The 15,677-nt window shown below is 43.5% G+C and overlaps 1 protein-coding gene across 1 annotated transcript; it reads right to left on the reverse strand.

The window, feature by feature from the left end:
* syt14b (synaptotagmin XIVb) lies at positions 1 to 10,214 on the reverse strand (the record flags this gene model as incomplete). The annotated part of the gene is made up of 9 exons (XM_080744845.1): positions 1 to 317; positions 1,182 to 1,238; positions 2,719 to 2,896; positions 3,769 to 3,946; positions 4,864 to 5,123; positions 6,374 to 6,621; positions 8,196 to 8,339; positions 8,635 to 8,755; positions 9,495 to 10,214. The coding sequence occupies 9 exons, from the start codon at positions 10,212 to 10,214 to the stop codon at positions 1 to 3; spliced, it is 2,223 nt and encodes a 740-aa protein (XP_080600971.1).
* Between the last annotated feature and the right edge of the window lie 5,463 nt (positions 10,215 to 15,677).

The following is a 15,677-nucleotide window of genomic DNA, read 5'->3' on the forward strand; positions in this document are numbered from 1 at the left end:
CTACGTGTCTGAGAGCGTGTGCCAGTGGCTGACCTGCTGTCCCTCGGCCTCCTTCATCTGGGCCCAGTGGTTCTGCTGGTCCTCGCCGGTGCTGCTGTGTCCCAGGGACACCCAGCCCAGCCGCTCCCGGGGCTTCATGCTGCTCCGGCAGCAGAACACCGACACCACCAGGGAGACCTCGGACAGCTGGAACAGCGCCACCTGGAACACGAAGCTCTCCTTGTAGGTGGGGTTGGGCTGGCCGCGGCACACGGCCGTCTTGCACTTGGACATCTCCTTCCCCTTGGAGTCCAGCATGGTCAGCTTGACATAGGTGTCTGTGACCCAGAGGTGAGAGAGAGAGAGAGACAGTTTGGTGTGAGTGAGACTGACATCTTGTGGCCGCATGTCGGTAATGCAGGAGATAATGGCGCTCACTGGGAATTTGTGTTTGTTTCGCTCTGTATTTGAGGGATGATCGTTATTCTAGAAATGAGTGGAGGATGCTTCTGAAATATTCTTCACCCGAGTACTAGTAGTTTTACACCACATGTCAAAACACTACACTTTTTGACAACTGGGCTAGGTTTTAGACCAGGGGCCTTTAACGTTTTCAGGCCAAGGACCCCTTAGCTGAGAGAAAGAGATGAAGCAGGGACCCCCAGATTCTATATGGTTTCATCGTTTAACAGCACAATCATCAGTGTATTTTGGATTCATGTCAATGAATCCACTTGAACCGTCAATACTTAGTTAACTTGACCTTTCGCTCTGTACTTAGTCTGCTCTTTTTTCCCCTCTACACCAAACCTCTTTGCTGAAAATAGCAGCTATTTTGCTATATAAAATCTGCTATTTTTGGCTAAAGTTCTCAGAATATGGAATGGACGTTAGGGTTCAAGTGGTTAATATAAAAAAGGTTTCTATCACAAAAAGTTTTGAAGGACCCCCTGTAGTAACTCTGAGGACCCCCTAGGAGTCCCGGACCCCCTGTTGAAAACCCCAGTTTTATACTGTTTTCTGTGATGAACGTTTGCGAATAGAGAGAAGTCAGAGACAATATTTGTGGGGGGAAACAAACTTGCAAAGGAAGACATATTTGTTCCTTTCCAGCATTACCACAGATCATAATAATTAATGATAATAAGTAATTACATGATCCGACATGAAGGAGGCCAAAAGGTCAGTGGCAGCTGACTCACCTCTCATGATATAAAGCTGTCCTCCTACGAAGTGTTTTATACAACAAAACAGACCATCTGTGACGCACAGCACAGCACAGCACACACAGAGATGGAAAGAGGAAAAAGTCAGAGAAGAAACAAGACAAGTAAAAAGACTAAGAGGTAGAGATACACAGGAAATGTTTCCCAAGAAACTTTGCTGAACAACCCAGGAAGTTGTTTTTAATCTTGTTGAAAAATGTAATTTCTCACTTTGTTGCATGTTGCTTGGAGTAATGCCAGTTTGCACTGCAGAAATAACTGCCATGTCATGTGTATCTCTAGCAGGGATATATACACTGAATGTAAAATTCCCATAATTCCCATTACACAGCAAAATATTGAACACTCATCATCTTGCTGTGTAGAACGGCTCACCAGCCATTGTAGAAAGATCTTTGTGTTAGAAATAGAAATAGACAAAAGCCAAGGACATCTGCAGAGGGAGCTTTGTACTCACTTGTAGGGCTGTGATGGTATGGAATGTGTATTACCGCGGTGAAAAAGCAACTTATCCCAGCGGTTCGACTTCTTGCTTATTATTGCTTATCGCTATAATAAGCTTTAAGCTGCGTCTTTCAAATCTGTTTTTGGCATATCCAGATTGGAACCAGATTGATGTATTAAGTGTAAACAGCACATGGAAACAGACTTTTGCTAACCAATTTTGTACTTCATAAGTAGTGTGTAGTTTAAATGGGTTTCTAAAGATGTGTCTCCAGCCACTCACAGTGGCTAACAAACCATTTTTACCGAAGTTATTAACATGTGAGTGGTAGCGTTATGGAAGACGCTTATTGAGAACAACAGCCCCTGGACAGAGGGAGATATTACCTTTCTGCTAGCACTTGGGGGATGCCTCAGTATAGGTGAAGCTTGATGGAATGTACAGGAAAAGACCATAATATGAAGACATAGAAGGACATGGCTGCGTGCCAGAGAAAAATAAAAAAAACTAAACTCTAAACATAAGGAGGGAGATAAGAGATGGAAACAACAAAAGCGGGGCAGGACGAAGTAGTTGCCCATTTTATGAGCTGATGGACATCATGCCATCATTAACACAGCAACCAATGCAGATAGGTCGACGGTCGGTCGGACGGACGGACGGACGGACGGACGGTCGGAATTACACAAATCCAGTTTGATCACAAATAACAGTGTGAACACAGGACAGTCAGTAGTTTACTAAAGTATTTGAGAAACAGAACAGATGTGCCTACAGTCTGAACAAAGCCCTTAGAGAAGAGAGTTCTCTATAAGCAGTTTCAATCGAAGGCCAACTGTTTACTTTGTTGCTTCTGTTTCACTTTGAAATAACGAGCGATACATTTTGTTTTTCCACAGGCCCTTGAACATCGGGTGGAAGAGAATCAATGATGATAACTAAACAATGATTAGCGTTCGTTTATGGTAAGCTATGGTAAGAAATAATAATTATTATTATGACGGCAATGAACTCAACCCCCACGGTATGCATCACATGACCGCGGTTACCACCCCATCCCCCACTCACTTGTAGGTTTGTCAGAGGCCGTGGTTCTAAAGTGGCTTCCCTGGATGACCTCAGCAGACAGGCGACCCGTGGCCGCGTTGTAGATGAGCCCCAGGAGGATCTCCGGTAAGGAGTCTCCACTGGACCGGTAGGATAGAGCTCCTGCACTGCGGGATACGCTCACCAGAGAGCCACAGCCCTGCCGAGAACAAACACCATACTGTCAGTCAACTGCTAAAAAGAAGTGGTTCTCAACCTTTTCAGGCCGGCGTGACCCCCAAAATAATCATATTTTATTTTAACCTCCCACCCTGACGAGCTCTAAGAGTTGATGCATTACATTTTGTATGCTATTTTCACAATTTCTGACTCTAATATTTGACAATATTACATGGGTCTTAAAAGTCCTAATAAACAGTCACTTTATAGAAATGTGCAGATACCCTCTATAGACTTATATATCTTGGTTTGTTTACTGTTGAGTGAGAAAACAATGTTGCACATTAAGTTAATCATCTGGGGACACCCACTACAGGTCCTCACTATTATGCTCTTCATAATATAGGAAAAAGTGTCTACTCACTCTGTGTCTCAGAGGGCTGTGGACAGTTCAGAAACCCGCCTACCAGTGACATCATCGATGGGAAATCCAAGCTAATAGAAACTGCATGCTTTCTATTCCTAGAAAGTTAGCATGCTACGTATAATGGAAGCCATTGTTCTCGCATTAACACAAATGGAAATAAGAAATTTGAAATCTTGTTTAAAAAAAATACCTAATAATGATGTCACTGGTAGGCAGGTTTCTGAGGTGTCCACATTCCTCCTATGAGACCCAGATCGAGTAGAATTCTTTTTGACCAATGTTTATCATGAACATTAGTGAGCACCAATTATATGACGTTGTCCTTTAAGAAGCATCAGATATGTTTGGATAATAATGAATGAGTCAGTATTCAAATATGAAGACAGATCAATGTCATAACCAATATTAACACTCTCCTGAGTTAAAAGAGCGTTCCAGATATGAACTGTGTCCAAAGTGTGAGAAGGTGTCAGAAAGCCTCTCACCGTGAGCTCAGAGCCCGGCTCCAGGGTGACGGGCAGCGCCATCTTGCCCTGCAGGTTGAGCTTGGTCAGGTAGAAGATCTTCTCCCCCAGGACCTTCTCCTTCTTCATGCGCCGCACGCTGTAGAGGCGGAAGCGCACGGCGTAGTCGCCCAGGGCCTCCTGCTCCACCCGTGAGAACCTGAAGATAGGGATGAAGCTCGTTAATCCTTATTGGTAATGAGCACCTTATCGAACCTGCTTATTGAGCCGGGCTTTTATCGAGCCCACTATTGAGCGTTTCCTAATATTTTGTGGAAAGATGTGAGACGACAAATTCTTAACCGAACTGGTATCTTTTTTTATTGTCCAATTGTTGTGACTGTGAGTTTGAGGCTGAACACCATCTATGAAGATGACATGACAATTGACAAAAGTAACAAATATTATCATTATATCATTAAAAGAATCATTCATTAGTGTGCAATAAGTGTTAAACGGAAGTGTTATATTATGAATAGTACTGTAATAATTTCTTGATTTCGCCTCTTGTCTTAATTGTTTAAAGAGGTGGTGCCATGATTCCCCCCCCCCCCCCCCCCCCCCTCTAAAACATGACTATCAGGTATTATGATTATACTAGGAGGAAGATTTTTTCCAAAAAAGTGTACAGAAAGAGTTAAAATTGGGTTTTTATGTGGCCACACCCCCAGTTCATTAAGTATGCATGGATGTCATGGTGGCTGAAGTTAGCCACACCCCACAGTGTTGGGTGAATGGTAATTAGGGGAGGAGTTGATTCTGTGATGTAAAGTATCTTTGTTTTTTAACTGACACTTTTGACCACAAGGTGGCAGCCTCCAAGAGAAATGGAGTACATAATACATAATTGCTCATAAAAACCACACCAGGGGGTCCAATGATGTACTTTCAACCTCATAGACACGTGAAAAACAGAAAAAGTACAAAACTATGGCACCACCTCTTTAAACATGACGTCACAGGCCACTATTCTCAATAACAAGCTTGATAAGCCCAAAGCTTATTGATACCGGTTACTCAATACATTAGTCATCGAGTTTGTAGCGGGCCCTTAATTGTTTGGAGCTCCATCCCTACCTGAAGGTCTCCGTGAAGACGGGACACGGGCCCTTCTGGACGCCCGTCTTGGCCCGCTGCTTCTTGGTGGGCAGCAGCACCAGGTGCACCTGCCAGGCGATGTTGCCCGTCTGCTTGAGGGCGGGGATGTCCGTGGCCGCCGTGACGGTGACGGCCAGCCACTGCTCGCCCGAGTCGTACTCGAAGGCCACGTCCAGCGTGCCGTACTTGGCCAGGGGCTCCGGCTCGTAGGCGGAGGGGAGCATGGGACCAGAGCCGTCCTGGGGAGGGAGAGGAGAGAGAGAGAGAGAGATGAATTATAGAGAAGCAAATTGTTGTTGTCGGGTGGAAACCTACATGTCCAAAACCGTTTGTTTTTGAAGCGGTGAAAGCCGCTTCCAATGAGTGGCTTTGTGTGTCCCAAGCCCATATATGGTCATTTCAGTCCAGAATGAACAGGTTTTTTCAAAAACAAAATGTGTGTTTCATGTCCATATATGGTCATCCCAGTCCAGAATGAACAGGTTTTATCAAAAACAAAATGGCTGTCACCTCCAGTCCAGAATTAACAGGTTTTATCTGTCCCGTACGTCCAGAATATCAGTCCAGAATGAATAGGGTTTTTCAAAAACAAAATGTGTGTCCCATGTCCATATATGGTCATATCAGTCCAGAATTAACAGGTTTTATCTGTCCTGTCCCGTCCGTCCGTCCGTCCGTCCGTCCGTATGTGTGTAGTGTCCGTCCCGGTCTGATGATTGGATACTTTGAGGATTGGTCAAGCTTCACATGACAATTCGGCCCTCCAGATAAAATCATTAATTCATTCAGAATATAAAGAATGTATAGATCACAGAGTTCATAACTCTAGAACACATAGAATAAAAGTTCACCGCTTCACTTTGAACCGAGGTTTGATTTTTTATTTATCATTTTAAAAGTGATTTAAAATAGTGAAAATAGCCAATCTACAAGCGCACAACGCCTCGCACTGCTAATTTTGTACGACAGTCTTGTATGATGAGGCAGGGCTTTACTTTACCAAAAAAACATACAAATTTGACATTTGAAACTTGGAGACTTGTTCCCGACAGTGACAAAATACACGATTCACATAGAGAGTGGGAGGGGTTGGAAAGAGTTAGGATATAGCATATTCCTGTGATTCCATAATATGTTTCCAGATGGTCATGAGTCAGTGAGTACTGCAGGTCAAATGTGTGAGGCTCTAAACCAGCCTCATTTAAACAGCGTCCCGTAAATCAGTCACCAACACAATGAATTGAGTAACACACACTTTCCAGTGATAATCTCTACTTTTCTGCCCTCTGCCTATTGCGTGGCCCTGTGTGGCAAGGCAAAGGTAAACAATACAGTACCTCTTGGCCTTAGCTCTGACTTCTATTAAGTCACGGAGGGAGTGAGAGAGGCCATGGCCTGTTTTATGGGATAATGAGATGTGATAAAAGTTTAATGCCCCACACCCAAGAGGGAGTATGTGTGTAAATCAGGGGGGATTACAGTATCTGACCTCTGCTCCCAGCACAGCGGTGCTGTCACTGGGCACGTCCTCCTCGTAGCCTTTGTTGAGGTAGCTCTCGGTGTCTTGGTCCACGCTGGCCTCGCTGGAGCCCTTGGAGCGCTCCAGAGACGAGCCCCTCCGGACCGCCCGACCCGAGCGGGAGCGCGGGACGCGCGCCAACGTGTCCTCGTCCTGATACGGCGGAGGCTGGAGTTCGTTCAGAGAATGGTCTCGCTTTATCCGATGGATGATGTTGGCTGCAGGGCGGTGCAGAGAATGTTAGAGAGGCAGAGGGCTGTCATTTCTAAAAGGGCCTTTTGTTGAAAATATCGAAAATAGCAGACCTCCAAGCGTTGTGAGCTTGGAGGTCGGATATTTTCGGTGCTTGATACCACACTGAACTAAGCATGATCAAAGTCAATACTGGAGATGTGGCGTAACGGCGTGGATTTCTACACAGAGAGGGCAATTCTTTCAACATAAGATGCTGCGTTCAAGTTCAGGAGAGTTTGGACAAGACAATTTCTCTTGAAGGCTGCTGAGAGAGAGAGAGAGAGAGAGAGAGAGAGAGAGGGTAACATGATATGGTGGGTGTGGTGTTGTATGTTACTGGAGACATGGTATATGTTACATGAGAACTAATCTCTCAAGGAACAAAACAGAGAGCGTGCTGTTTTTCCTTTTTTTTTTTTTTTTTTTTTTTGACTTTTTGTTGACTTTGTTGACTTGTTCCCAGATTGCATGAAAACTGTACTGGATATGCATATATAAAAAGTTTAACTATATACTATACCTATTTAGTTAAACTACTCAGCGGTACAAACGAGGAGCACATACTGTATATCTAACTATTAATTGACCAAATGGCTGTCCGTCCGTCTGACCGATAAGAGAAGGAGGAGAGGAGGGGAGGAGGTGGAGGAAGAGGAGGAGATGAAAAGGAGGGTAGATGAGGAGGTCAAACGGGTAAGGACCACTTAGTCATACAATTGTCTTAAGGGAGGCCACGCCGTCATGCTCATGTCACTATGATTCATCCATATAAAGAATTCCCAATGCAGCTATACGCCCCAAATATGGAGTGTGTTGTCTAACGTCAATGTGTAGAAAGGGCATCAGGCGCAAACAAATTAGCCAGCACCATACAGTATATGGGCACAAAGGGACAAGGACAGACAGATACAGAGATCTCCAGGACAGGTGCAAGGGTCGTGTAGTGTGTATCTATAGGTGCGTATCTATAGGTGCTCTCCTCGCTCGTGCAATGTCTGAGTGAGAATGCAGTGTTTAGAAAGTACTGCCATTACAATTGGATCGTCACATAGATTGTACTGTATCGCTTTAACATGATATAACATGTATTAATGCACAAATGTATTCAACACTGCTGTCACTGATGACAGAACCCTCACTAAAAAACCCAGGACAAAAATCCACTCGTCCTATTCACTCTCCTGGCCCCCATACTGTGGAATAAACTCCCATGTCGCACTTAGAACAACAGACTCACTCCCTGGCTTCCGCAGTGTCCTGAAGACTCACCTATTCAGACTTCACGTAGGCCCATAGCACTTACCGTAGCACCCCCCTTCCCCCAATGACCATACATGATAGCTAGACAGCAATTTTATTGTTTTAGGTTTTTATATAAAGCTTATTTAGTGCTCGGTCTACCTATGTAATTTATTTTTTCTAGATTGATATTTCTATATATTTGATGTATTATGTATTAGCTTGCTTATTGTTTGATGTGTTACCTTACTTATTGTAAGTCGCTCTGGATTAAATTAATTAATTAATTATGCCTAAATTGTAAATTGTTGTCACTCACCCTGTGCACTGGAGGCGTCACTGCTGTAGCCCTCTTGCTCAGCGGTGAGTTTCTGTCTGTTGTTCCACACGGAGCCAACAGCGTTCTTGTGGCCTGAAGCTGCATCCGGAACCTTCTCCTCCTCGCTCTCTGATGAGCCCCCCTCTGAACAGCACACAAGGCAGTCCCGTTACAACGCAGTATAATTAGCAGTTAAAGTTTTTATCAACATTTTATAGCACATTTTACAACACAGTTAACAGAGGTGAAGAAAGACGGGTCATTATGTAGATTTTGCGCACAGCAGTTCGAGCTAGAACGATCGAAATGAAAGCAATTTCTACAGACAGTCTATTCCAAGGCTGAAAGAAAGGTCAGCTGCAAACCGCTGCACAGCAGGACTGGAAGTGAAGAAGAGAAGGAGAGCAGCAGTGAAAGACAAACAGCACACCGCTCTGACCTTTGCTGGATTTCTTCTTTTTGTCTTTCTTGCTCTTCTTCTTTTTCTTTTTTTCCGTGTCTTTCCTCGACTTCTTTTTTTCCGTGTCCTTCTTCGACTTCTTTGCGCTGTCTTTCGCGGCCTTCAAGGTTCAAGGTTCAACTTTATTTGTGGCCAAGACAGTTTTGTCTCGGCCACAAAGCTACACAGGTGCTTCTCATATAACATCAGTGGTGGAAGAAGTACTGAGATATATGTTCACTTGAGTAAAATATCAATAGCAATACCATAATATATAAATTCTTACATAATCTGTTGAAAATAAAAGTCATCTATTCAAAATGTAGTATTGGCATCAATACCAAACTTATAGTACTTACGATGCAGAGTGGCTCATTTCACAATCATGTTATTGGATTGTAATTACAGTAGTAATGCTTTAATGAATTTATCACTTTAACATTGCAGTGTGTACTGGTTTTAATTTGTTTATGCGCTGCTCAGCTGCTGCGTAGCTTAACTTATAATAATACATAATCATTTATCAATTAATGTATGTTTTCTATTAATAATCTAAATCTGCAATGTAACTAGAGCCGTCAAATAACTGTAGCGGAGTGAAATGTACAATATTTGCCTCTGAGATTAGTAGTCGAGTAGAAGCATAAAGTATAAAGAAATGGAAATACTCAAGTATACTCAAAAGTACCTCAAATTTGTATTTAAAGTACTTGAGAAGATGCAATTAATTTCCACCACTGTGAAACATCTTAAACATAAGTTAATTTGATTATCCATTCAGCAAAATAAACTATAAGAATGAATTAAAAATCAAAATGTTTTTTATTTACTCTTATCTATTACAGTAAAGTACACTTGACCTTCTTCTTTTCCGGAATCTTCTCCTTCGTTGGCGAGGCCGGCGTGACCTTTCCCTCTTTCCCCGGACTCGCCTCTTTCTCCTTGTCCTTCTCCGACTCCCCGCTTTTCGCCACGGCTTTGGGCGACGGTTTTGCGTCCTCGCCCTCGGCGGGCTCCTCCTCCTCCTCCTCCTCCTCCTCCTCTGCCTGCTTGTCCTCCTTCTTCCCACCACCACCGCCACGGTGTCCCTTCACAGCCTTGTCCTCCTTTTTCTCCTCCTCCTCCTCCTCCTCGGGCTCGTCCTCCTCGCCCGCGTCCTTGCGCCTCTGGGCCTCCTGGGCCTCCCGCTCCAGCTGCCGCTCCCTCTTCTCCCTCCTCTTCTCCTCGCGCTTCTCCTCCCACTCCCGCTGCTCCTGCTTCTTGCGCTCGTCCTCCTCCAGCTCCTCCGGCGTCCTCTTCACCCTCCAGCCGCCGTCCCGCCACTCCCACTCCTGTTGGCTGGCGTTGGAGCTCACCGCGGCCTCCGCCGACTCGTCCTGGCTGGCCTCGGCATCTCCTCCTCCTCCGTCGTCCACCTTGCTGATGGCGGCGGTGACCTGCTCGGACACCGTGCCGCTGACGGCGGTCGCGGCGTCGCTGACGGCGCTCGACAGCTCGCCCACGCCGCTGGTGACCGACTCCATCATGGCGGAGATGTTGACGGAAGGGAGGTTGCTCTGGAAGCTCTTGAAGAACGCCATGTTGTCTCCCACGCCGTCCCCGCTCCCTCTACGCCGCTACGGATTAGCTCAACACAGGCACTGAACACGGGCGGACATGTGGTTATGAACATTTGTCACACCCTGCAATTTGACGTGTGTGTGTGTGTGTGACCCCCACCCCAATGTTGAATATAAGGGACTTTAAGCAAGGACAGATACAGCAGTCCACTATGGTAACCGGAAATGGATCAGTGCTCGATATATAAACCTTCTAGCCGTCGCAGCCCATCCTACACCGGCAGAAACTAGCTTTCCACATAGTGTCTACAACGTCTGCTGCATGGACGCGTCACCATGGGAACCAGAGTTCAGTAAAAGGGGTGGGAACCCGTCGCCGACAGCTGTTTGCTTAACGATTTTGACTGCTATGGCGATTGCGTCATAGCAGCTGTTCTTCCGCCTAGCGGAGCCATCCTGAAAACCGTCTTTGCTTAAACTCCCTATAGAGAAACGGGAGTACTGTATTACTCATGAATATTGAGGGCATTATTCAACGGCTCTTGTATTGATCAACCTTTCAACCACTGTGGGTCTTCATCAGTACCTGATGAAGACCCACAGTGGTCAAAACAGAACATTTTTTTTAACACATTCTACTGGGAGCTGAGTTACAGTGTGCAAACTTCCCTTCCTTCTTCTCCAATGTACGTATTTGTTGCTCAGCACCTGAAATGTTTTTTGTTGTTGCATGTAGCCTTCACTACTACGAGCAATGGTGAACTTTAATCAAGTTCAATTTGTTAGATTGAGTGCTATACAAAATAAACTATATTCTAGTCTCTATAATGTATATGTACGGAGACAAGAACAATGAAATAGTGCAGGGGTCTTCAACGTTTTCAGGCCAAGGACCCCTTAGTTGAGAGAGAGATGAAGCAGCGACCCCCACAACCTTTTCATATATTCCATATAGTTTAATTGTTTGACAGCACAATCATCAGCGTATTTTGGATTCACGTCAATTTGTATTTTTAGATATTTAACCACTTGAACCGTCAATACTTTATGAGCTTGACCTTTTACTCTGTCCTTAGTCAGCTCTTTTCCCCCTCTACACCAAACCCCTTTGCCGAAGATAGCTGATCTACTGCGAGGCGTTGTGAGCTTGTAGATCGGCTATTTTTGGCAAAGGTTCTCAGAATATGGACACTAGGGTTCAAGTGGTTAAAGGACAACTTTGTTTTTTTACAACAAGGGTTCATATTTTAGATTGTAATTACAGAAAAGACAACGTGAGGGTTAAAATGTTTTCATTTGCTTCGTTCTATTGTTTTATCGCGTTTACCGTGCTAAAATGTGGGGCATGCGTACGCATGGGGGCATGCGTACAAGTGGCTAAATGTGTCTTTTTAGACACAATAAGCCAGCAGTTTCTTTACTGCTATTTACAGTAACACTTCTAGCCCCCATATATCACATCCAACCATGAAAGGTTGCATTGTATCTTGGGAATGGGCTTATTCTGTGTAAAATGACATATTTAGCCACTTGTACGCATGCCCCAAACCACTGAAATAAGAATCTCTAAAACAATAGAAAGAAGTTAATTAAATAATTTTAATACTCATCTTTTATATTCTCTAATTACAATCTAAAATATGAACCCTTGTTGTAAAAAACTAAAGTTGTCCTTTAATATAAAAAATTAAGAAAATACTGGGCCAATAAATAGATTCAGATTCAGACTATAAACTAAACAGATTAACAGATTTCCTAAAACAGAGATTGTGATGCAGGTTACAATCATCTAAGTTTCCCTGTAACATGTGCCTGTACATGTATGGTCTGTGAAGAATAGGGATGATATCGACGATAAGCCATATTATCGTTTATCGTGATAAAAAACAATAATCTTATCGTGGAGTTTTAATTTATCGTGAAATCGTCCTCCGTCATGCACTGGGATCAATTCACCTTTTATTTGCCGCGCTGCATATCCAGTACCATCTATTGGTGAAACGTACTTATAATATACGTACCGGTACTTGACACAGTATTTTTTTCACTCTCTACCAAATCTCTTTGTCTATAAGCTCACAACGCGTTGTGTTGCGGTGCGTTCTGAGCTTGCAGATCGGCTATTTTTTGGCAAACGTTCCGCCCCAGGATAACGGATGTTGGGAATGCTTAGATTCTCGCAACGATAATATCGTAAATCGCGATTTCTTTGGTCACAATAATCGTGATATGACATTTTCATATGGTCCCATGCCTAGTGCCTGTACATGTACGGGTCTGTGGTGAACACACGTGTCTTTACCTGGCTGGTCCTTATGGCCATGGAGACGAGACAGATCGCTGGTGCTCTCCACTGACAGTTTGTTGCTGAAGTAAAGAAAACACAGAGCCATCAGCGCCATGAAGGCGGCGAGAGAGGACAGGACGCCAAGGAGCTCGGGAGAGACTGAAGAGAAGGACAGAGAGAAGAAGAAGAAGAAGAAAGGAAGGTTGAGCATTAGAGATGACAGTGAATATGATGGGTTTCATCATCATATGAAAGAAAGAAAAAGGAAATCTTTTATATACATCAGGGGTTCCCAAACTTTTTTGTCTCATGGCACCCCATAAATATTTTTTAATCCGAGGCACCCCTACATAATAATTTTCTCTCCCAGCACCTTATATTTATAGCATATCGTCGTTGTCGGATGGAAACCTTGTATGTCAAAAACCGTTCATTTTGTATTTATCATCTATAAAATGTGCTAAACTAGTGAAAACAGCAGATCTACAAGCACACATCGCGAGGCGTTGTGTGCTTGTAGATCGGCTGTTTTCACTAATTTTGTGCGACGGTCTTGTATGATGAAGCAGGGCTAAAGAAACTTGGAGATGCAAGGTTTCTGCCCAACAGTGACGATATTTTAGTGATTATGTTGCGAGGAAAACGTTGAGATAATAGCCATTTTGGTTAGAACTGATAATAATAACTTTGTACTTTGTTTAAAATTATACTAAATAATATTTTTTCAAATACTGTAATATTATCAAATAATATCAAATGATCTTGCGGCAGCCCTGGACTGCTGTCACGGCACCCCAGGGTGCCCCGTCACCCACTTTGAAAACCCCTGCTGTACATTGGCTAGTTTATTTAAATGACAGCTTTATGTTCGGTATTTTATATGACGTTTTATGTTGACATAAACTGTAATAATGATGTAATTTACATAATGACATAATGGCATAATTATAATAATTATATATACTTTATATATATATATTATATATATATATATTTGATATCCTGCAACATTAACATTGCCAGTTTCTTTCCTCCTTTTTCTTGTTTCACTCCAAAGACATAACAGATGTAATCTACAGCCCTCTAAGTAGGCCAGCGATACTTCATGTAAATATGCAGCCCGGCTTTGCTGATGTGCTATTTTTATTAGAGTCGCAGAGGACCTGGATCTAACTGCAACGCAAGACAATAAAACCCAGCAAGACAGCGTTAAGAAGACAGTACACTAGTATAGACCGATCAGACCAAGTGAACCACACAGCAACCACAGGGAAACTTGAAACTACCAGCCACAGTGGTTGGTAGGCTATACCGTAACAGTTCAGATTTGACCTCATGCAACATTTTACCAGCCATGCAAGTCCTCAAAGTATGGTGTGAAAAAGTAGAGCAAAACTACAGCTATACAATTAAAATCACTAATGTTTCTATGTGAGCTTCCCCCTATCCTTTGAATAGATGTGAACTCAACCATTATTATAGGTCATTGGTGGACCATTCCTATGCCAGGTTGCTCCACAAAAAAACACTTCACGTCAGGCCCCGGGAGGCTAACAGATCCAGAAGGGAGAATGTATACTTTATCTAACGTGCCCATGCTGCATATAGCCTGAACTTGTTCTTGAGGACAGGCTGTTCTCGCTACAATAACATGCAGAGAAGACAGTCCAACAACCAGAGCTGCCTATAGAGCTGCACAATGTCAACAATGATGAATGATACAGATGTGTAAGGAGAAGCTTACCCAATCTTTGCATGACCGTCCTCTTTTATAGATCTCCATTCCCCCCAAAAAAACACAACTGCAGAGAATACACTACTAGCACATTACCAGGCATAACTCCATCATAGGGGGGAGATGAAAACAAAAACAATGTGGTAACTTGGCCTGCAATAAATCCCTTCTGTGCTTAATCCAATCCAGCGGAACAACCGATACAACTATTGTTACCTTTCAACTCTCACAGGTGACAGCTCCGTTGAACGAGCCAATGGGGGCCCGTAGCCTCCTGTCCAAATAACGTTACTGTAGCTTATGACCCTGTTTTACTCAAAAGGTGGTGACAACCCATGCATGGCCCATGGCCCTGTTCTGTACTTGTCAACTGCACATGAATAATGTAGACATCTTTGGTAAGTGGATCCCTCCCTCGGTGCGCACCATCGAGGGGAACAGTAGTACAGCTAGCCTTGCCTTTCAGAGCCTGTCCTCGCTGCCTAGCAACTCACTGAGGATTAGTGGTGACCCGTGAACTGAAGTCACATTCGATTCATAACAACTACATTCATAGACATAGGCTAAGTGTCCCGAGATGTGTGTCAAAACTAAAGACTCGAAACAGCAGAACGGATCAGCGTGTACTATCTCTGTCTTCACTCTCTCTCTATCTTTCTCCATCTCTCTTTCTCTGTGTGTCTCTCTCTCTCTCTCACACACACACACACACACACTCTTTTTTTCAGTCTACTACTCTGTGTGTGCGTGTGCGTGTGAGAGAGAGAGAGAGAGACTATTCATCCTAAATCAATCTGCTTTAGTTACAGCAGATTTAGTTACTGAAGTGGACCTCAGTACTGATACAGGAATCTGAGGTTAGTTTTTTTCCTACCAGGTAATGAAAGGTGTAACAACCTACACACTTGCTCTGTGCCAAAACAGTAATAGACCACACAGGTCTATATTTATATATCATGCTGACAAGTAGGCTGGCAAATACAATACAGCAAGAAGCAAAACCAGGTAATAATAACGATGATAAAATGATCAAACTGACCAAGCTTGACCACTGACTCTGAAAACAGCATATTAATTAATCATTTGAATAAATTGACACTCGGTCCAGAAACGTCCTGTTTCAAATTAACGTCTCTCCAATAACACATAGGCCTAGTCACGTTACAGCCATCTTTCCAGCCTGATGGGACACTAATGGGGAAAACACTGAACTATCCAGTGACATTCTTTTTGATTAAATAATTGTATTTTGACCAAAGTCACCCTAGTGCATGTTTAGTTAAAACACAGGTAATCTTGAAGTCTTGCTTACATATAGCCCTATGGCTTATGCGAAACAAAACCCCCATGCACTCTGAATAAATCATGACCCCGCTGCTGCCCTCCTCTTGGCAAAGTGTACTAAAACTTGATATGCCATGCATAATTCACACCCAGACATTGCATTTTCTGAAGTCAATAA

Source organism: Nannobrachium achirus (assembly GCF_963921795.1).
Source record: "Nannobrachium achirus genome assembly, chromosome: 16".
Classification (NCBI taxonomy): domain Eukaryota; kingdom Metazoa; phylum Chordata; class Actinopteri; order Myctophiformes; family Myctophidae; genus Nannobrachium; species Nannobrachium achirus.